Consider the following 24,433-nt stretch of genomic DNA (forward strand, 5'->3'; position numbering starts at 1 on the left):
TTTAATATTTAAAATCTTCTTAGGATGGGAAAGTCTAGGCCTCAATGTTACATTTTAGAGCTGTATCACAATTACTGACTGGGTAAATGTTCATCACAAATGGTGTTTTTGTCTTTATTCCTTCGAACAAGAAAGGATTAAAGAAAAAATTTCAAAGGGTAGCAGATGCTCTGTATCAAATGGGCATGAAAATCAAAATAGTGGAAGAATAAGAAACAGATGAAAGAAGGTCATAGTCATACACTTACCATTAAAGATAAAGGACTTGAGGATGAAAACAGGACATGTTCAATAAAAGGTCAGACTATCGACTTGGTGATAATAAAGCCTTTAGCATACAGAAAGATCAAAGGTGTCACATTCAGTGGGCATCCTGTGTCAAGTAATGACTTCTATCACATTGTGTATGATCCTTCTCTTAAATTCTTGATCTTTGCTCACAAAAATTATCCTGTTCATTTCTCTCTGTCAGTAGCAGTGCTCTCTTTTCCTTTTAAAGAAATTTTGTCCTTCCTCTTCTTTGTAACCTTTGTTCAATTTATGCTGCATCATACCCATTCAATAGTCCCTCATCACTATACTTGTAGATTTTGTATGAAACCATGAGACTTTTTAGCAAGAAAATATACATTGATATCTCAGAATTCAGTATGATTTTGAACATTTGAGAATGAGTATCTGTAGCAAACCTTATAAAGTTATCAGTTAGCACAGTCTCCATGTACACATGTAGTTCTTGTACATGAGAAAAGGTGAAAGAAGGGAGGAGACTTTCAGCACAAGAAGTCTTGTCAAGCGTGTACCCTGATGTCAGGACTCACTGTCAGAGGCATCCAGCTACACTGTATGCCGAGTCATGTCAGTGTATCATACCACACAGTTTCACTCCTTTACTGCCAATCACTAACACTGTTAAGCTCAATAATAATGCCCTGAAGCTATTTCATGAACAATTCACATACATATTGGCACGAAAGTAGGATATGTCATTCTCTTCCATATTAGATGTGCGTGTAATTCCGTTACCATGTAATTCCGTTACCACAATTACAGAAGAACTGAAGGAGATATTTCACAAAATGTTTTGTGACTTTTCAGGGAGTCACATGTAGAGAAAAAATTTACATGGGGAGAAAAAATCAGTGATTAGTTTGTTCAGGAGAAAACTTTTTTCAATTTTATGGTAACGGAATTACGTCAATTTGTCAGTAGATTTTGAAACTTTCTCCAAAAAATATCATAATGAGAGTGACTGAATGCTTCATTACATGTGATTGTTGAAGCATAGGAAGAAAGATGTTGAAGTATGGATAAAGCAGAGAGATATTTAAGTTGTTTCATTTTAAATTTTCATTTAATATTGTAAAATTTTAGATAAATACAATAAATAGTCTTCCAACTTTAAAAGTGTGTACAACAAAAACGAGGAAAGTTATTGGAAAAGGGTTTTTTGTTTCCGTAAATACAACAATCCATCTGTACGGGAAACTGAAATTTCTGAGCATTTACTTAACTTTGAATTTTGCTGTTTTTGCCCTTCCCATACGGAATTGCCCCAGTATATAGTGTATCTGTGTCAGTTCTTTTGAACAAAAATGAGCATCAGCAAGTTCAGTATTAAAGTTAGAGTCATTGGAATATTCTAAGTCCGTAATTTCAAGAGGTTGTGAGGTGTCATGCATACAGTAGCAATGATGGAAACATGGAATGATCGCTTTTCTCGAAATCATCTGCCCCTCAAGACTGCTTTCTTTAGATTTGCTGTGTTACCCCGTGACTACACCTGAAATTTTCCTTCTTTGATTGAGAAGGACCTATGGTGGAATACCTGGAGTAGTAGTGGTCCTCTGGTAAATGAGCATCGGGGGTGTACCTCTCATCCACGTAGCCTTGAGGACTTTCACTGCAAGACAACGACGACAAGTTATCAAATATGATGACAAGTACACGTGTATATCAAAGTCCTTGACTTTAATACACATTGTACACTGCAATGCAACTTCACCCTAAACACAGACAAGGTTGTAGTACAGTACCAACTTCATTCACAAAGATTTCTTACCCCTTCATCCTAATAACAGGAACAAGCTAAATCTTCTCATCATTACAATATTCTTTCATCTCATACTCATCCCTTGAGGACCAGTCCCGTGTACACTCGGGCGGGTGTCTATGGGGAATGCATGTTGTAACAAAATCAGTCCGTCCTCAACGGGTTAAATTCACTTGCCAAACAACCATTTCCAAAATGAATCCCCATCATTTATACACGAACGGCAACTTCATTAACACAGGGTGGGGAAGGAGCCTGTAAAGCATAATTATAACTACAATAAATGGATAATTATCATCATCACTATCAACATACATTGTAATCATGATGAGATCAATGATCAAACTTATCAATTCTAATAATAAAAACACAAAAAATAGCAATTAAAGATAATAAAAAGTTTTGGTACCTCAAAAGTTTCCCTGAATTTCCTTGTCTTGGTTTGTGTTTCACGTTAAAGTACGTTGTCTGTGAGAATTACTCGCGGCGACGCCCCAAAGTGCTCTCATGTCGTAGTAATCATCCAATAATGGTTTCGTACCAGAGCCGTCGCCGTACGGCGTCGATAAATATTGTACGAAACCACTGACTGCGACCAGCAGCGTGCAGCCCATTGTACGCATAGCTAACTGCGACCAGCAGCCCCATACGCAGAGCGTAATGGGGCTTCGCATTGTAGCATTCAGGATCATGACAGAATTAGTATCGCGGGTAAATGTCAACTTAAAATCCAAAAATTTCTTCGATTTGAAGACTTACCAATTAAGTTGAAGTATTGAAAACAGGCTTCAAACAACGTTTGGTTCTGCCAATAGTCCCTTTCTTTTCGAATTGATGACTGAATGTGACACGGTCGAGAGGACCTTGGGAGAGCTACATACACTGACTACTATGGCCAGCACATGCGCACACAAACATCTTATCTGTTGATGGATTTGAAATTTGTGCGCATGTGATGTGTTCGCATGCACTGGCTGTAGTATTCAGTGTATGTAGAGCTCTCCCAAGGTCCTCTCGACCGAGTCACATTCAGTCATCAATTCGAACAGAAAGGGACTATAGGCAGAACCAAACGTTGCCCGAAGCCTGTTTTCAATACTTCACCTTAATTGGTAAGTCTTCAAATTGAAGAATTTTTGGGATTTTAAGTTGACATTTATGCTGCGATACTAAATCTGTCATGATCCTGAATGCGACAATGCGAAGCCCGATTACGCTATGCGTATGGGACTGCTGGTCGCAGTTAATTGCATGATTACTAAGACATGAGAGCACTTTGGGGTGAGTAAGTCTCACAGTGTTAGTGATATGAAAGGTACTTTAACCTGAAACACAAACTAAGACAAGGAAATTCAAGGAAACTTTTGAGGTACCAAAACTTTTTATTATCTTTAAACAGGATGATGGAGCTTAGCTAATGCCGCAGTGTTAACCTACACTGGCAATCACTTTAAAAGCTCTAGTACAGTATGATCCTGAAGCTGTTTTTACCTGAGGGGACTGTTTGGTATGGGAGGGGAGTTGGACATGGGCGGGGCCGCCATGCGGTGCACGCTGAGGGGTCGGATGGGGCCCCCGCCCATGCTGCTTCGTGGGCTCAGGGCCGGCACCGAGAACCGGCCACGGGTCTTGGTCGGGCTGCAGACGGACGGATGGAAGACAACCAAAGAGAAAGTAGCGTGAGTGCATGAAAGAGAAACAAACAGCAAGGGGGGGGGGGGGGGGGGGAAGGAGATGCACATCGTACCACTACATTGATTAGCTGTAAGTAATGATTTCCACTGATGCATCCCCTGACTGAACAACCACCTTGAACCCAGGGGACGTAATCCCAATACCAGCTGGTCCTCCGAGCCCAATACTGGGATTGTGCCAGGTGGTATCATGGAGATGGAACAAAAACATGACTCCTCTTTCATTGTTTGCCTCTGCACAAACCATGAAGTAAACTCAAACAATGTTGACCATGACTGTGCACAGGTGAATTTTGAAAATGCATAAAATGTGAGTTTAAAGGCACTGTACAGTTCTGGTTGAGGTGAGGATTTAGCTTTTAACGTTTTGTGAGATATTCAGAAACCACTCTATGAGCTGTCAAAGAGCATGCAATTCAAATGGGAGTCAAAAGTTTATTTGATGAAAATCGGTTTTGAAATGGCTGAGATATCCAAAAACAAGGTGGAACAAAGAGATCCTAATAAAAGGCGTGGCCTGTCGCCTTTTATTATTATCACTTTTTGGGATATCTCAGCCATTTGAAAACCACAAACGTTGAATCCTTCTTGAAATTACATGCTATTTCATATTTCATAAGCGGTTTCTCATTATCTCACTTAAGAATGTTATACACCTGAATCCTCACCTCAACCATTAATGTACAGTCCCTTTAAAGTACTGTAATAGAATACATTGCATTTCCCTCAATGAATATGAATAGTGCCTGTTTTGTCTCGCTTCTTGGCGACTCGCACATGAGATGAGTATTATAGTGAATGGATATGTCATCAAGAGGATAACACATGGCCGCCACGTCATGTTCAACTCCCGGACGATCGACGTCGCGGAAAACGAGCAATTATTGTACACATGGTAAAATGGGCAGTCCGGAATGAGGGACAGATAATGTTCGTAGTATAACAATGAAGTGATTCATTATGAAGATTGTGACTAATTTTCAGCACAAAGCAGTAAACTGGGCAGTGATATTGACTGACACTGAGTGACTGGTTTTGGTGATTGCAATGGCCTTTTTTTTTCACAGTGACAATGGTTCGTCCAGCCTACATGTACAATGTATAATTTCAGTTCAAAGGATTCAAAACTATGAAGTTGACCAATTTTATAATTGTATGATCCCTAATTCTCAATGGCTGGTTATTTCTGTAAAGAAATGAATTGAATTGTTTAAAGGGGATGGCTAGTAACTGATCAGTGGGAATCAGTAGGAATGCTGGGGGATGATTGTTCCAATCCTTGTGGGATTCATTTAAGAGTACATTATATATCTATTGTGTAAAAATTGTTTGCTTCAGAATGGTCTCATATTCAAGTAATGTGCAGTTTAGTGTTTCCAGGTTAGCATGTCTGTAGAGTGACGGGGTATCAAACTGGACATTACTTTAATATGAGACTGTTCTGAAGCAAATACTTTTCACACAAGCACTCTTAAATGAATCCCACAAGAATTGGAACAATCTTCCCCCAGAATTCCCACTGATTTCCACTGATCAGTCACTACATTTGTAGCCATTCCCTTTTAAGAGTTTGAGTTTGATGAAACATTGCCAAAGATTCCCGCAATGCTTGCTTCATTCCACGCGTTGAGTCCCGAGTATACTTGGGCATGAGTCTAAGGGAAATGCATGTAATAACGACGTTCTATTTTGAATTCCCTTTCAACAATGCTAATAGTTGAACATCAACATGTAAAAACACAAGATGTGAGGATTATTTGGTAAGATAGCACATACATGTACAGTATGGCAAGGGGATGTGTAAAAATGCCAAATGAGTTGAGAGTTTGTGAAATACAAGTTTAGCCCATGTTTCACCCCTGAGGTTTATGCGTTTCACATCAAGGTGAGTAGGGAGCTTTAGATTTTTGCGACGTGAATGTTCAGAGGAAAAACCTGTTCTGCGCATGTGCAAAATAGCTCATCAATATCAATGTACAGTGTACACTGTATTTACATGTACATATGTGACCCTGCACCACAAAACAAACAAAAAGTCGCCAGACATGAATTTTTAGTTAAGACCATGTTCTGAAAGAGCAGACTTTAAGCTTTAAAATGATGTATAACTCAAATCAAATGGACTCTCCTACCCTATCTTAATATTAGAAAGAAAGCACAAACTCAGGAAAAGTGTGAACTGAGAAAAGAGGCTCTGAAGTACAGTGTCTATTCAAGCGCTTAATCTTTACCAAACCGTGCTGGCTGTGCGATGAATGGGGTAAAAAAGCAGGAAGTAAAACCACCTGAGTAACAACAATGAAGGGATTATCAGATTAAACTAGAATTAAGCATGCCTCATTAACACATTCTGTCCATAAATAATGCTAACCTTCAAAGTAGTAGCACTATCCATTCAAAATTTATTAGAGTTAAAAGTGAAGCGTGTGTACAAGGTTTTTTAGAAATGCAAAAGGGACTCTAAAGGCAAACTTAATCACACTATTCTACCAAAAATGCTTGAGATAAACTGCTAAAAACACACTTTCCCGTCTGTTTTATGATCCCAAATTTTAGCATAATGTAAAAGAAGACTTGCCCTTTCAGTAAATATGAAAAAGTTAAGATCGGCAAGGTTGACCCATTTCACTTATTTTCAGTCCTCACGCAAAATCAGTGTGTGCGACTTTTTGTTCGTTTTGTGATGCACGGTCACATATGTGGTTGTATATCTTGTGTCGTCTTGAGTTTTCACTGTGCATTCTGGGCCCTGTTTTATGAAGAGTTATAATTGATTATATTAGTTAATTTCTATGATAAGTCTATGGCAGCCTGTGTAGTAAGGAAATTTATCATCGATATAATATCTTTTCATAAAACGGGGCCCTGGGCTATTTTTGCATCTGCTCAATTCATGATGCAGAGAGCTATTTGATGCACTGATCATATGGGGGCACCATTTCAGTTTTTATACGTTGCGTCTTCGCATAATCTAAAGCTACTTTGCAACATAACGCAGGGAGAGAGGAGAACGGCCAATGCAATCGTCTTTAACTTTAATGTTCACGTCGCAAATCCAAAGCTCCTTAGTGTGAGAGCATCATGACACAGTACTTACCTGTCGGGAGCTTTTAGCCCCTTCTCACCCTCACTCGAGGTCCTGGGACGCAGCTTGTTACCAAACTTGAGCAGACTGCACAGAAAATGGACACGTACAGATAATGGATATGGAGTCATGAAAACAACAGATCACTCATAGTACAGTAATGAATGTCATGTCATGACACATATATACTACATGTACACGTATGACTGTTTAAAAAACAACAATGTACAATAGTCACAAATATATGAAGAGTTTGTTCGCAAAAAAGGATAAGTCCATATTTGCCAAATGGAGATATTTGCGATTAAAGGTCAAGAAAAATAAAGGGAATAATAAGAAAATTTGTGCTTCTTTTGACCATAACTTCAACAATTTACCTTTATATGCAGTGACCAATATATCATTTAAAAGGTATTATTTTGTACTTTCTGACAGAGACCATACTTCAAAATCTTCAAAAATGTTGAGTATTACTTTTACTCAGCAGCGAATTGAGGTTGAAATGAAGCATCATGCACTCAAATACTATGCACTTTTTGAATAAAGTGCGATAAGCTGGAAGATGGAAGATATGATAAGATAGAAATGAGTGAATTCATAAATGGAGGAGTTCAAGTTTAATTATATAGTCGCACAACTGCAAGTGAATGTTTGGAATCGGATATGAATTTCATGACTGCACGCATAAATGGTACTGCAAATATCATTGAAAGTATACTGAATGGGGTATAAAAATCTTTTTTGATAGTGGGATGAAATGTGCATTGCAGTAGTCTACATGAGGTGAGTTCATTGTATGCTTTGGTCAACTAGAAAACAAACCAAAAAAAAAAAACAATGAAACAAGTAAAAAAAAATTATCCTTAAACCTGCACGGTTTTCCCATTCTACCAGAAAGAAGAGGGAATGTCCAAAGTGTGTACCAACATGGTTTTCACAGCATCATATGCTCTTTACGACAGTAAAATACATACACTGTGGTAACACTGAAAATCCTGTACCCTCTTTACCGGGTGTATTCTAATACAACTGCAATGTGAAGATTTTACAGTAAAACAATATGGAGATGTTTTTCTCTTTTGTTCAGTGTGGCACAGCATAGTATACAACGTAGATGAAGATGTACACTGTAATATTGTGCAGCACTGTGTCATATTACACTGTGATTACTGGATGACATTTATTCACGTTAGCCAGTGTGGAGACAGTGACAGTATGTTTTATGTGCAGAGCGATACCATGGGGTTGGAAACAAAGTAATGGTGCAGGGAAAACAGTGTTTTTTTTTTTTTCAGTTTGTACACACTGTTAACGCATTTATCATTCAATGAATTCATTGAGTATACGCAGACCACACTGCGGCAAGTACAGTAGTGTGAACATGGGTACACCAAATATGTCACACCCACACTACTAAACAAGTTTTTGTATAAAGACACAAAATGACACATGCATAAAATCTTCTAAGGGGTCAAAGGTTGAAAGGCGTGGCTAGGACAACTGGCCCTCTTTTTTTTATACCAAGACCATCTTTCTCCCTGCTACAAAAACAAAACAAAAATCTTGTCCATTCATACTGACATGCAAGAAGATAAACCAAGAATAATTATGCAATATGCAAAATCTACAAAAAAAAGAGAGTACTATCAAGACTTTAAATCATGCACTAAAGGAGAGGAGACAAATAATCTGATAAAACAACCCAATACATCAACAACATGTCGAGTTCAAAATCACACAACCACCGAAAGGCTACGAAAATCAATACATAGTCGAGCACTGAAGTAAAAAAAAAAAGAAGAAGAAGAAAGTATTAAAGTGCAAGAACTTTCATGCTGCAGATAGACTGTGGTAACCACTCCATTCCCCCCCCCCCCCCCCCCCGCCTGCACACTTCTTACAGACACAACTAAAATGTATACAAACTCAAAGAAAATTCTACCACAAACAGACAAAACCTTGAGGAGATCATCAAAGTGCAACTTATGGTGCAGTGCACTCCCATTATAACGAATATGGTTATAACGAAATTCCGGTGTAATACAACGAAGTAAAAATTCAGGTCGCAACATCATCTACTCTATGTGTTTTTATTTTTTTTAATTTTTTTCCCGTTCTAATGAAATTTCGATGTAACAAAAGAAAACTGCCGGTCCCGAGGACTTCGTTATAATGGGAGTCCACTGTCTCCATTTGCCTTGCCAATATTCTGTACATATAGCAGTACACAGTTGTGCATGTGCAGGTGATGTACACGGTACGTATAAACTGTGTGTGTTGTGTCTTGTGTGTGCATTTGTATGTAATGTGTATGTGCTTGACAACATGATACATTTTATATCCATGCAAGAACAAGAAGGGAATATCAAAACTACAACAACAGAACATGTATCAACACAGGAATACATACACACACCCTTTCACTTTGCAATGCTAAAACTATGCATTTTACTTCTCATCACTGATTGCTTTACAAAATGATGCTCTCTTCTTACATTCACCATAATAACCATAAAAAGAAAAGGGAGATCAACGAAAGGAGATTTCATATCATTTCCTAGGCATTTCAGAATGTGGTCCATCTATCAAATTCCTGTTTCCACTGCAATGGAGAGTTCATTTGCAAAGCACAACGGTAGAAGATAATGTGCATTATATTCCACATACTAACAATCTTGCTATAGGATTGGTCAAGAGCTGATCACGTAATAAAGCGTAGTTTTGCCCATCACATCACCTGAGAAGAACTAGGTCACTTGATAGTACACAGTGCAACGCACTTTCACTTCAGTGCCGCGCGGTGTGTGCAGCAAATTCATTGTTTTGTCATCTACGCGCACACGTAGCCTAAGCCCTAAGGATACCTAAAGACAGCTAAAACGGTTTCAGATGTGGAATAAAATGGGAATTTTTAGGACCCTATATGTGGAATATAAAGCAAATAATCAACTTTTAGTTTCAGGCAATGAGACAAACTATCACTTCCTCGGCGATCTGAATGTGTACGCCATCTTTCCTCAGCTGTGCTTTGGAAAGACAGCTACATCCAGATCGCCTCGGAAGTGATAGTTTGTCCCATCACCTTCACCAACGTTGATTATTTGCTTACTATGGTTCCATGGCATCTGCTCCTGCAATAATAGCTTCCACGCAATATATGCACACTAAGCCATGCAATATATGCACACTAAGCCAAAAATAAAGAATTCTAACCACAACCATAACCCTATAAACCCTAATCCTAGTCCTGACATCAAACTAAACCTAAAACCCTATCGCAATCCTAACCCTAACCCCAAAAAGTCCTTGGAGAAAATAAGACTGCGAGTCAGAGCAGCTGTCGCAAGAGCAAATGTCATGTCACTGTGCTCTACACGCTCATATTCCCTACACAAGACATCCCAACAAACTAAACCTCGCTAGAGCCTAATTTAGTTTTGATACTAAATACAACGACATGGATAACTGGTTGAACAATATTTCACGATGAAAACTTTCGCAATACAAACAATATCATAATTTGACATTTGAGAAGAACCATAAACACAAAGTTGAATATGAGTGTATCAACATTGTATGCTATTAAGGTGGCATGCATACAGGAATGACCAATCAAAGTAAATTTGCATTACTGACTTTTAAAGCATGTTTATGTTTTTCAGGCAAAAACGCTTTAAAACAGAGAGAAAGAGAGATTTATACGACAGATAAATTAAAAAGAGAGAATGTAGTAAGAAGAGTATTTTCAGGAATTAGAATGCAAACATTTTGGCGGTTTACAGAGAGCAGAGATTTAGCTGGGAGGTTGGGGGTTTTGCACATGAAATGGCTTCACACTTTAAAGCTCTTCTATAGGCAATTTTAAGCTGATGAAAAAAAATTTCCAAAGAATGTCAGAAATGACTGTTGCTGTTTTTTCTACATAATGTCTTGCATTTAGCACTGAATTAATGCAGCTTTAATATGATGAAAAGCATCATTAAAACAGAGGAAAATAAAAGTAGAAGAACAGCAGGAAAAAAAGAAATATGGGGAGAAGAAGAAAGAGTTAGAATAGAAATTAAATGAACAATAAACTACAGGAAAAATTACAAAAAGCAAAATGAAGAGAATGAAACACACTGCAATGAAAAAAAAAAAATGAGGAAGAGATATGTTGGGAGCAGGGAAGCAAAAGTGTCAGAACATCTAACAGCATGGTTTTGGCTGCTGTGTCTCCATTTATTACCAAATCTCTACAGTGCATACCACTTTGGCCTTCCATAGTTTCTACATACCATTGTACCAGTTGATTGAATTTTACTGTGAAACCCTGATAAAAACCAACGAGGGTAAAATGATGTTCTTTCAATGAACTCAGAAAAGGCTGGGGCAATTAGTGACGAGAATTAACTCTCAACCTCTCAACCCTGTATATCCCACAAGATTATATACACTTGTATAACCAGAAAAATCAAGTCTGACCCAGTATCATTACACATTTGTTGGAAGAATCATGTAGCTCTGAGAGAATATCAGTATTTCTGCTTCAATATAAGCTTCCCCGTTAACAGTTCCACATCAACTTATTCCGCTCAGCTCTTCACTGTTTGTTGTTATGTTGAACTGTGTCCCTCTAAAACAAAAAAAAAAAAAAATCTATGAAAAAAGACACATTCAAACAATTTTTTTTTCAGCAATACAATCACTTATTCGCCATCCTAAACTTTCCTACAGCTGTAACTTCATTTTAGCAATTTCAATGAAAATCTGCATGATATGCTTTGAAAACAGTTGCATTAAAAGAAAAAGATACCTGGTTTAGACAGATCTAAAAATGGAAACATGTTAAACAACTTTGCAATAAAAAAGAAAAAAAATGTCCCGAAAGTAGAGCACGAATAAACAAATATTTTGTTTGAGATACCATTGCCATTTGGTGCACACATATGGATAGCTGGCGGCAAGATGGAAGAGCATGAGACAAAAACAAATGCTAAGTAGCATTATGAGTGGGATTCTCACGTAGGCGAATTAGCGGGACACAAATCTTGAGATTTGCATCACAACTGAAATCTCAAGAATTTTGACCACTAAATCAGCATCACAGTGTAAATCCAATGAAATTTCGCGCTTATTTCTGAATCATCATCTGCTCTGCCGGGACCGTGTGAATGCTGGAGCAACTAATCAAAAGATTTTATATCCCATCATTCAAAGCGCGCATCACAACAGCGTGTGCACCACAACGACAGTGCCTGTACCACTCCACTGTGACGCGCAAGAACAAAAGGGCAAAAAGAAGCGCATCATGCAATGAAGCACACTGTGTGTACCAGTTTAGCAGATTTCATGCATGCGTAGATTCCTTGGCACATTGCCGCGATACGCAATTAGCAGGATTTTCTCTGTCCGTGTGAATGCTTGCAAAAAATCTTGAGATTTGATTGTGATCGTCATCCCGCTATTTTGCCTGTTTCGCGTCCATGTAAACGCTTCCAATAAATGTTCAGGTATAAAATGTGATTGTTATCCCACTATTTCGTACATGTGACTGCGGCTTTGATGTACAATGTAGTGTGCAGCCATTGGCACACACTATACGCATGGAGGCTTCTCTATATCACCAGATACAATGACAAGCTCTACACGACATAACAGGCAAAGAATGGGAATCATGGACAGCTTAGTGGTATATTATATTCAGTATATGGTTGCAGGGAAGTGGCATATCACCAAAACTGGGAATTAATGGATTACAATTTGACACTTCATAAAAACCACTGCTGACTTAAAGCTTTTTACAGCCAACATGCAAGCACAACAGCAGAAAAGCAGAGAAGAGGCCATATTGAGATGGGAGATTATTTAAACTTCTAAAATTAAAATTGGGGGGGGGGTGGGGAAGATTCAAAGCATTTCTATTTTAGGGTAGGGATTGAAGTGAAATTGTAATCAGGAAACCAATCTTCAGAGCGTACATCTAAAGCCACTATTCGCAGTGAGATTTGTAGCAGAATGATGTTGATATGTAGAGGAGAAACACAAGAGCCATGAAAATTTGCCATCTCGCAGGAAAATGCATAATTATAGAATGATATGATGTACTTTACACACAACAGACAACAATATCCAGAAGAAGTTCAATATCTTCAAGCTATGGTGTACAAAAAATACTTGATCCCAAATGACAACACTCTGTATAAAAACTACCAGGACTTAATATTCACCAGACACAGAAAAAACAACCGTACAATAACTTCACAGAAAAGAAACACCATCTATTAAAACTACAGCTGTATCAAAGGCAGAGCGGGAACATTTATATGATGGGGGAAGGGTGGGGAGCGAGAGAGGGGGTAGAGACAGAGGGGCATTCAGGAGAGGGGGGTACCTTGATCTCCCCCGTGGAACAGTGGAATGTCCCATGCCGCCTCCCCCTTCACTGCATGTCCGTGGTCTCATAAAGGAGTTGGTTAGATTACTGGCCCCACGAACGCAGCAATGTGAGTGGAGGAAAGATGGTCACATGGTCATGCATATTAATCATCAGAACCAGAGGACCACCTGTGTGTCCTTGAGCAATATACACTGATACACTAAAACATATGACCCTGCATCACAAAACCACCAAAAAGTTGCATGACCCGAATCTCATGTATGTGAGGGCTCAAAATTTGTGAAACGTGTCAACCTTATAAATGTTTAGACTTTTATATTTTCTGAAGGATCAATTTTCTTCAAGATATATCAAATGTTTGATATCATAAAATGAAATGATTTTTTTTCTTTTACTTTTCTTTTTTGCAGTTTTAAAGAACGCTTTTTTTTTTCTGTGATTAGGAATGTCTCCAGAGGTTCCTTTACAGTAATAATTTCCTTTCTTTAAAATCCTTTGCACACTCTTCACTTTCAACTCTAATAAATTATGGAAGGATGAAGCTATTGCATTGAAAGTTGGTATTAGCCAGGAGTACAATATACAAGTACCTATAAGAGTGTGCAAAATTGAAGCTTGATCCGATAATCCCTTCATAGTGGCTACTATCAATTTTTATATCTTGGCTTTGTGTGTGTGCATGTGTGATCGTGTGTCTCACTCAATGCACAGAGCACCGATGGGTGAGATTTCCAAATAAAGCAGTCAATAAAAAGACCCTAAATTTCAAAGCTTCTTTTCTCAGTTAACACTTTTCCAGAGGGTGTACTTTATTTTAATTATTAAGGGAAGTCATTTGTATCGAGATATTTGTCATTTTGAAGGCTCTGCTCCTACAGAATCTGCCCCTAACTACACAAATCTGCGTCTGGCAACTTTTTACTGGTTTTGTGATGCATTGTCGCATATTCTTAATACACAGAGTCTGATTTTTTTTTTCTTAAATTACTTTTACTTTACAGCGTACAAACTCTAGCTACGTCCCTTTTCAAGTACAGTTGTACTAGGCACATGCCATGTTGTAGTACGACATACATTTGTAGATATTACACTACTGCATACACATGTATAAATGTATCCACCCAAATTCTTAGCACTGGTACATGAATGCAGTAGAAAGTGTGCTGCATGATATCAAAAGCCAAGTTTGGAATAAAAATGTAATCATAATGGTATTGCATAAAAGTGGGAACCAATGCAACAGCCATGACAGGGTACAGCCAAATCCCTGAATACACACTGAAGGTGCTAAATAGCATTGTTTACTGCAATGTTTCCATGGTTTAATCTTGACAATGTCCACCTTGTGAAAAAAAAAAGAAAAAAAACACACAGGATTTTTTTTTCCCTTCTCTATATCTACAAGCAAGAAAAAGAAAAGAAAGACAAAAACAGATATAATCTGCCTTGTCTTTGTGAACTACACATTGTAAATGTCTGTAATGTTTTAGAGAGGACACACAAATAACTGCTGAATAAATGTGGAAATTGAGAGAATAGTGTCTGCCAAATTATTTTTCAAATATACAAACATTTTCGAAAGAAATTGTGAAACCAAAAATACTCTTTTAAGCCTTTTCAACATCTCTTGGTCATGAGCTAAAAAAAGAAGAAGAAAAAACCAGAAAGATAATTACCAACAAAATATACTACTTGGAAGATAACTATACCAGTGAGCAATATCTATCAGGTAATGAGAAACTGGGGACCATTTCAGTCCAAAGATTCTTTCCAAATGGTATTGTGCAAATGTTAAAAATGGCAATCTGTATCATGTGATCATAATTTTATCTCATCCACAATTTTAAACAATGTGTTCTACTTTTTTTTGAAGGTTTATAAGTCCTGTGTCTTTGCTCTCCTCCTATTCTTGTGGTACATTTTCCTTCCATAACACACTCAACACCAGAGAAGCACCACTATGTAGTTTAGATAAAGAGAAAATGGGTTCCGACTCATATTCAATCCACTTTTAGGAAATATAATACAAAAGACTGTAGAAACCTTTGTAAGTTTACAGAGAAGAGAATTGAAAATAAATGCTTTACATTGACTAGGTGTCTCCAAACACTGTGATACCAATGTGAACTTTTGAAGGTAATCAAATTTTGTAGGGAACTCAATAAACATGTGTTTTGTGGTTCCCAACAGATGTTTGTCTACAGCACAAATCAAAATTGAGAAACTACTCTTTTTTTTCCACTCCCCTTCCTTTATACATGTATTATGATAAAGATCAACTGAAAATTCTTTTTATAACTCATCTATGATGTTACTGCATCATTCTGTTGATAAGCTACTTGTTTTTTTTTTTCTTTATAAATCTTCTTTTGTGGAGGTGGGTGTTGTAAAAGCCAAAATAAAATTGCAGCTAGATTTGGTGGTAACACATAAGAAGTTGAGGGGTATTACTTGCTGGTCCATTCTATGTTTTTGCTTTAGATCTAGTTCTCATAACTTTTCACCTACAATGTACTTTTAGGTGGAAACTTGCACAAGAGAATTTACCCTTTGAAAGCAAGAAGACTTTAGTTCCTGTGCTCAGATTTTGTTGACACTAAATGAGCTACAATTTCAAATACACTGGACAGCAAAAGAAAGTACCCACTTCTGTCAAAGGCCGCACACAAAAATTCACTCCCTAGAAATAATTTTTGTACACTGGTGTGCTACACTGCCCCTTACTAATCACATGCACATAAGCAAGTGAATGTCTTCATAACAAAGAAGAACTTGACATGCACAGCATCTTGGTCACTGAATCAAAAGTCCCACACAAAAGCACTTTCCACCACACAAAAATGGCTACTGAATGGACAACATTTTTAAACAACCAACATTGATCCAAGCTCTGCAGGAGGAATGGACAGAACTTCCCCAGGACTACGCCAGACAGCTTGTCCAGAGCATGTGTCAGAGATGCCTAGAATGTGTCCAGACACGAGGAGGACATACACATTATTGAAAATTGATGTTTGTGACTGCTTTTTTCGTCCTGTGACACTGATTTCTGCGTAAAACTTGTAAGGCTCATTCTGTTACATTTTGTGACTTTTGATTCAGTGACCAAGATGCTGTGCATGTCATTTTTTTTTTTTTTGTAATAAAGATAATCACTTGTTATTGGGTATGTGATTACTAATAAATATTGCAGCATACCTGTGTACAAAAATTGTTTATTTGTAGGGGGTGAATTTTTGTGTGCGGCCTTTGACAGAAGTGGGTACTTTCTTTTGCTGTCCAGTGTAATTTAAATCTTAACATAATAGCAGTTGGCCCAAACCCTCTTTGTTTTTGTTCTCCTCTTCTTCTTTTTTTTTTAATACACACTAGTTCAAGTCTTAAACTCAAAAGATCATTCCTCCTCAAAAGATACTTCATACACATGACCAAGTTTCACAAGAGTCACGCTTCCTTATAGATAAAATAAGAACACAAAATAAGACTGCACAACACTAGTACAAGAAAAACTCAGTAATAACAAATCATCAGGCCAGCCATTGAAAATAAAAATAAGAACTCACTTGACAACTTACATGTACACTGGTATACACATTTGACAATTAACAGTGAACTCCACAAAGAAAAGAAAAATGAAGGAAACATATAAAAGTAAAGTTCACATAAATACAAACACGATCAGCCCACTTTGTGCTTGGCCATACAGTGTTGAAAGAAATTGTATGACCACTTCCATTGTGCAGTACAATTAGCACAAACAATGACCATCACTAGTATAAAATGTAAATATACATTTTGGCGCACTCCGCTTTAATATGAGATATAGATACATATCAGCGGCATTTTGCATGGCACTGTATTTTGGGGAACTGGTGAAATATCCTCTGGACGAAGCATCTGTGCATCATCCGATATGCCTCTCCTCTGATGGTGTAGACTTCATCATGGTAAACATGAGTACACCAGAGTAAAACTTAACCAAGTGTGCTTCAGCATCCCCCAACCGACTTCTAGGTGAGTCTTTGTTTCTCAATAGAAATAAAGAGCCCACCCCAACCCCCTTCCCCCCTTTCACACTTTTGAAATAAGACACAGATTCACGAGAGCGACATGCAAACCTCCCACGGAATAAACAGAGAGCAAGATAGGACCAAATTCACCGTGTGAAAGTGGCTGGTGATCACATACCCAACGTAAGATCCGATAAAGTTACTACACCACTTCCAGTGAGCTATAAGTGAGCTGAAAGTGTTTGCATTGTGCAGCCGTTAAGTACAGGAGGAAAAAAAAAAAAACATAAAGGGAGAAATTAATAGAAAGGAAACAAAAAGAGAACAATGGTGTAGAGGTATGATTATCAAAAAAGAGCTTAATTCATCACCTCCACGACCCAAATATGCCATTATCTATAGGCTAACTAGATATGAGAGATGAAAGGCCTAACATGACTTGAATACATGCAACAAAAATATAAGTACAAAAAAAAAATAAATAAATAAAAGATAAAACATTTAAAGAATAGACATTAACATGATACAAATTATATCTATTTTTGCCTATTGCAACATTATATAATTTAGCCACATTTTTTTTCATTACTAGTCTTCTATCTTTATGTTTATTTGTTGTTGTTGCATTTTTTCCTACTTAAAGGCATAATTTACCATTTGCAGATGAAACAAAAACCCAGCATTAGTGCTTCAAAATAGTTCTAAAATGTGAGTTAGGGATAGAAACAACCAATGTGAAAATTTGAACCAGTATAATCGATGTTAAGTGTTGTTAGATATACAAAATGTAAACAATAGTTATAATAAGAGTGTTTCGAGACTAAACCGTCTACAGTTATGGTTTAATGAGAAAAATAGTGATATCTCCTTATATTTTAGGTTTTATTGCAAAAATCTTATGTGGTAGGATGTTTTGTGATACAACTGACCTACACATATGCATCACAAGTGATATCTTGAACACGTTTTAAATCACTGTTTCCAAAGGTGAACAGGACCTTTAAGACCAGAGAAAGAATCTGTGGCCTATTCTAGTAATTGTTTGAATATGTTTGTGTTCATATTCTCTCCCATATGAAATTATGTGTCAACAAGTTATCACTATTTTGACATGTCCAATGATATACCATATGTCCAAAAAAAAATTACAACAGGACGCCCCGCAATATCTTTAAAAATGGTGAATCAATCTAAATACAAATTCAAGGTATGAAACTATGACTCATTGCCCACATCTTACAAAAAATCCCATTCGATTTGCTTCAGTGGTCAAAGAGAAATGAGGAATTTTGTAGAGGATGTCAGGAATCTCTTCCCTCCAAGTTCCGTCTATTGTATTCACACACAAGAGCATCCAAGTGCTAAACTTGGAAGAATCAGACTCATGACATGCTTTATAATAAATCCACATTTCTCTGTGACCGCTTATTAAACCAAATTGAATGGGGTTTTCTGCAAAATAGAGCTAAGATGTCATATTTTAAGATCCTGAAGTACAGATAGCATTCAGACAGTTTAATCATATTGGGTGTTATCAGAATGTGAAAATCTGATCGTAATTTTTTGGGGGACATACTGTATAACGGGATGTACCTATTGATAGAACTATTGTAATGGTGACTTGAGAGTATAAAATAAAAATGATGTACTGTAAAAGTGGAAATATCCACGGTGCGGAAATTGTCATGCAAAATGTGTGACCAGACAGGAGTGTGGAGAAAAAAAGCACATGCTTGCTATTATGTACCGCTACATAATGCCTCGAGTCGGAATTAAAAACGTGAAATTAATTATTACTCAACCAAGCACGAAAATATCCACTTTTACAGTACACCGTACGCCCACTTACAACTACCATCTTGTGTGTTTGTGCTTTTGTACAAAGTCACGAAAAATAAACTGGCTCTGTACGTGAGAACAGACAAGGAGATCTACATTGAGAATATCACAATGAAGATAAACACAAAACAATTCTACATTTAAATTTCACAAAAATTTCCTATGACATATGTAAGAAATCATTTAATGATTAAGTTCTTGGTAAAATTCTTCTGTCTGATGTTAAGCACACAACACCTAGACCTCCCAACCTTTCTGACTGAAAAATAAGGGATGATTTGGCTCAAAAGTAGGAAAGAACGAGCAGTTCCCATAGGAGTGCATAGAAAAATTATCCAGAAAAAAAAGGAATTAGTGTTGAAACAAGAGCTGGGAATGGTCGAAATTCAGATTCTTTCCTCCATAGTCAGTAAGGTTGGAAAGTCTGCAACACCCCGTGACACATTCGCTTGATCGGCTTTGTGGGACACCATAGACATTCTCTCTCAGGCAAGCGTCACCCTGCAAAGAAGCTATTATAGTGTAGTTGATCGACCTTTTTCCACCAGTATGTTCTGATCTACAACATATATTCTGATGGATCCAGACAGTGACAAGTTGTCATAGATGTGACAAGCTACTGAAATCCTTGCATCTGATTGGCTGAGAGCAAATTTGTCACAGAAATGTGGCAGTTGTCACTGATGACAAGTTTTATGAACGGGCCCCAGGAGAGTGTTTCATAAAACTGTTCTTAAAGTTATGAACCACTTAAGAACGACTGGAACATGTTCTGAATGTGCTATACTTATCAGAATTTCAATAATTCAGCATAAGAACTGATCACCAGTCGCTTTTAAGTCGTTCGTAACTTTAAGCACAGCTTTATGAAACATCCCCCGGGACTTATAAATGTGTACCAGCTGAGCAGATTAATGCTAATCCAACGAAGAATCCACATGTACTTGGTGCAGAGAAAGAACTGTGTAAATGTACACGTACAGGTAGCTACAGCTTCTTCTACTGTGCAAAACCTTCAGAGAAACATTCACATCCTTCGCTCACACGTGATGCATTGTTGAGTCATGCTAAAGTGAAGACATTATTAAGTTGAACTTAAGGTTCTCATTCAAAGTAAGCCACCAAGGAAAAAATTGCAAAGGGCGCCCTCTATACAAACCTCACAGGACTGCTGCTACTGGCGATGACGTGTTCCTCTCTTGGTTGTCCCTCCTCCCCCTCGCTGCTGACGCGTACCCGCGAGTTGGAACGCCCGGGGCCCTGCCGGTTCGGCACCGGCATGCTGTCGCACCTCGTGCGCCATGAGGGCCCCAGGGTGTTGGCCTGCCGACGCCCGCCGGATCCGGACACGCCCTTCGGGTCGGTCCCCCCGCCGGAGTTGATGGTGCTGCTGTGGCTGCGTGGCCTCATCTCCTCTTGTTGCCGTACCGACCGCATCGCTCTTTGGAGACACAGGGAGAAACATCACACAAAATACTGTGGTCAGCAAACAAAATTCTATTAGCAAAGGAGTAAAGTTAAATTTACCTCTTGAGGTTTGTTTGTTTGTTCATTTCCATCTGAGAAGATGGCTGGAAAGCCCATAGCAAAGGGTGAACACAGCTCACTGTCCAACTGTCACCATTTAGAATTTGAAGACAGTCTACAAATGGTCGCCAAGACAAAGGGCAATTTCTAGAATGTCAAAGGCACACAGAAAAATATATGATCATTCTGTTTCACGCTCGATACTGGTTGAATTCGCAAGGAATAAACCAAGAAAATCAAAGAACATGTGGAGGAGGTGACATGACATTGATTAAGCCCAAACAACAACAACAACAAATCCAATCAGTATCGGGAATGACACCTGAGAACAACCTCATTACAGTGCCTGATATTAGTATGACATAAACACGGTTTTACATATAACTACTAGGTGGAGGACACCATCCTGCAACTTAACACCCCTGAAAATTTTGTGACTTTCTATACAGCATAGTGACATGTATGTGTAAAGACATATAGAGGAATTAAAGCCCAGTTAACCCATTGAGGACGAGCTGATTTTGCTACAACATGCATTTACCCACAGACCCCTGCCCGAGTATACTCAGGACTTGTCTTCAACAGGTTAAAAATCAATCTGAAATGAGAGTGTGAAAATGAGTGCAATTTTATAAAGCACAGCAGTGAAAATTTGATCAAAACTGGGTAAAAATCAGGGAAGTTATCAAATCGAGACGTTTCACTAACTTTTGCAAAACAGTCCTGAAACAGTTCATATGAAAATGCATGTAACTGAGCTGATAATGTCATCATCTGACAATATTCCACTCATCATGTCGGGAAAAAAAATGATGAAATTTCAATTTTCTGCTATATACAATGTATGTATAAAACATGATATCATTCATGGCTGAATAACTTCAGGATACCATCCTTTCTCCTTTCTGTCTTGTCTCTTAGTCTTCCTTATTTAATAGTTTCATTGCTGTTCCAGTCTCCTTTGATATTCATTCACATGTGTGTATGTGTGTCTGTTTGTTTAGACTACATGTATGTGTTCTCAGTGGGCTTCCAGACTTTTTTTTTTCTAGACCTCTTTTAATTCTTTGTCCATCAACTACCTTTTCTATCTATGTTCTTTACCTGAGGAGCCCACATTCTACAAGCTTTGTCTTTTAAAAGGTCCCTCCAATTTTTGCAGACTGCGTATTGCTACCATTTTTATCACTTCAGTTTTCATGACAACGTATAACTTCAATAAGGTTCCACAATTATTGTGTACTCTTCTCAGTTTGCTTTGCTTTGCTTATGAAACATTATTCTCTGTTACCGAAGAAAGTAAAATGTCAATGTTCTCATCTAAAATGAAATAAAATTTGAATTGAATTGAACTGAAATGAACTGAACTGAATTAAATTGAATTGAATTGAATTTAACTGAAATGAATTGAATTGAAGTGAACTGAATTGAATTGAATTGAATTAAACTGAATTGAATTGAACTGAATTAAATTGAATTGAATTGAATTGAACTGAACTGAACTGAACTGAATTGAATTGCGTTGCATTGAATTGAACTGAATTGAATTGACCTGAACTGAACTGAACTGAATTGAACTAAATTGAACTGAATTGAACTGAATTGAATTGAACTGAACTGAACTGAATTGAATTAAACTGAATTGAACTGAACTGAATTAAATTGAATTGAATTGAATTGAACTGAACTGAACTGAATTAAATTGAATTGAATTGAATTTAACTGAACTGAATTGAATTGAAGTGAACTGAATTGAATTGAATTGAATTAAACTGAATTGAATTGAACTGAATTAAATTGAATTGAATTGAATTGAACTGAACTGAACTGAACTGAATGTTCTCATCTAAAATGAAATAAAATTTGAATTGAATTGAATTGAAATGAACTGAACTGAATTAAATTGAATTGAATTGAATTTAACTGAACTGAATTGAATTGAAGTGAACTGAATTGAATTGAATTGAATTAAACTGAATTGAATTGAACTGAATTAAATTGAATTGAATTGAATTGAACTGAACTGAACTGAACTGAATTGAATTGCGTTGCATTGAATTGAACTGAATTGAATTGACCTGAACTGAACTGAACTAAATTGAACTGAATTGAACTGAATTGAATTGAACTGAACTGAACTGAATTGAATTGAATTGAATTTCTGTCTTCCTCTTTTTCTTTTTTTCTTTTTTTTTCTTTTTCTTTTCTTTTTCTTTTTCTTTCTTTCTCCCTTTACATCTCTGTCTCATTCTCTCCCTCAAAAAACAAAACAAAACAACAACAACAAAGAAGCTTTCAGTCTTGGGGGAAAGAGGATGATCTTTCACTTTTCTGCCCTCTCCTGTCGACACGTCAAACCATCTATCTTTTTCATCTCGCATCTAATATCATCCGCACATGCACTTAACCTGATACCCGGAGGGATCGTGGTCTCAGCGAGCCACTCAAGCCTCTCTGACAAATTGGAAGCGGTCACAGCCAAGCGAGGTTGAAAAGGGGGGCTCAAAAAACACACACACAAAAAGACTACAACAAGAAACAACATGACAGCAACAACACTACAACATCTTTAGCAAAACTTTCTGTTTAATAGCCATCTTGGCTTGCAAAAGGGCAGTTTCCTGTTGTTGCTTTGCGATATTTGTAGCAGATCTTAGATAAGCACTTCTGGATTATAAGGAGTCTGTTGCACTTATTTTTTTTTTTTTTCAGTGTGCATTGTCTTCTTAATGGTCATCATATCAAAGGTAAAGTGGACACATTTTGTATATTCCACACACAAAAATGTATAACCTGAAGGGAGAGATAAGATAATAACAGAAAAGACATCCTGACAAAAGAAAAAAAAAAGACCAATCGCTGGAATTCCATTGGCTTTACATACTCGAATGTCTCCATCTGCAACAGATACACACATCTTGTGCTGAGAGAATGAAACCTCCTACTACGCATTGCTTTTCTCCTGCCAAATGCGGGAGAGATGGAATCTCTGCATGTTAGATTTGAACCCAAAACTTCTCATTTCAGAGAAAAAGCATCATCCACTATGCCACAGCTGTTTGTTTGTTTGTTTGTTTGTTTGCTTGCTTGTTTTGTTTTTTTTTTTATTTGGGGGGAGGGGGAGTACTTACTCAGCTTTGTGGATGCTTAGGGGTGGGGAGGTGGGATGGGAATACTTACTCTAAGGAAGCTTCGTGGATGCTCTGGGCGATGACCGTGTCTTCCACCTGCATCCACAGCTCTCCCGGTCCCGTCACCGCCTGCCTCCCGACCTCCATGAAGAAGAAGCAGTCGGAGTGACCGCAGCGACGAATCGACGACAGCTGTAAATGTAAAGCAAAGAGAAACAACAAGTGAAAGTATGTCTACCAGACAGAGAAAGAGTGAGAGAAAGTCTACCCATAAAAACAAAGGAGCAGTGAAAAAAAAAAAGATCAATCAAATACTTTGCTGAAAGACAAACCACAATGTACATCCTTTGTTAAAATAATCTTTACTAAAAGACAAAATAAATGTCTACTAAAATTGCAAACTGAGCAGTAAAGGCTTCACTTAAACTGGACTGGATGCTCCTTTAACCTGTTGAAGACTAGTCCCAAGCATTCTCGGGCTAGTATGGGTAAATGGTAAATGCGTGTTATAGAAAAATCAGTCCCTCTTCAATGAGTTAAAACACTACTATCAGTCACTATCATAAATGGAAATTGTATGTATTAATGATCACAACATAACTGCTTCACATTTTTCTGATTGGCTTGTATATGAAACACTATTTATGTAACACCATGTTAAAGTTGTCAACAATGGAGTGATTGTAATGATTCTTCTTGGAACAGTTATACGTCC

At 37.5% G+C, this 24,433-nt stretch overlaps 1 protein-coding gene across 1 annotated transcript in view; it reads right to left on the reverse strand.

Moving 5' to 3' along the window:
* The window catches only part of LOC139730033 (uncharacterized), a gene marked incomplete at its 5' end in the record, with an annotated part of 40,108 nt that extends 16,198 nt beyond the window's left edge, over positions 1-23,910 (reverse strand). Inside the window, 7 exons of the mRNA XM_071640949.1 lie at positions 1,829-1,903; positions 3,545-3,691; positions 6,845-6,919; positions 13,206-13,295; positions 17,400-17,453; positions 20,220-20,501; positions 23,768-23,910. Of these exons, the coding sequence (XP_071497050.1) occupies positions 1,829-1,903; positions 3,545-3,691; positions 6,845-6,919; positions 13,206-13,295; positions 17,400-17,453; positions 20,220-20,501; positions 23,768-23,910 (866 nt within the window). The remainder of the gene's footprint in view (positions 1-1,828; positions 1,904-3,544; positions 3,692-6,844; positions 6,920-13,205; positions 13,296-17,399; positions 17,454-20,219; positions 20,502-23,767) is intronic.
* Between the last annotated feature and the right edge of the window lie 523 nt (positions 23,911-24,433).

The sequence above is a fragment of the Diadema antillarum genome, unplaced genomic scaffold (assembly GCF_040938485.1).
Source record: "Diadema antillarum isolate AM-2024a unplaced genomic scaffold, OU_Dant_1.0 seq00000286_RagTag, whole genome shotgun sequence".
Classification (NCBI taxonomy): Eukaryota; Metazoa; Echinodermata; class Echinoidea; order Diadematoida; family Diadematidae; genus Diadema; species Diadema antillarum.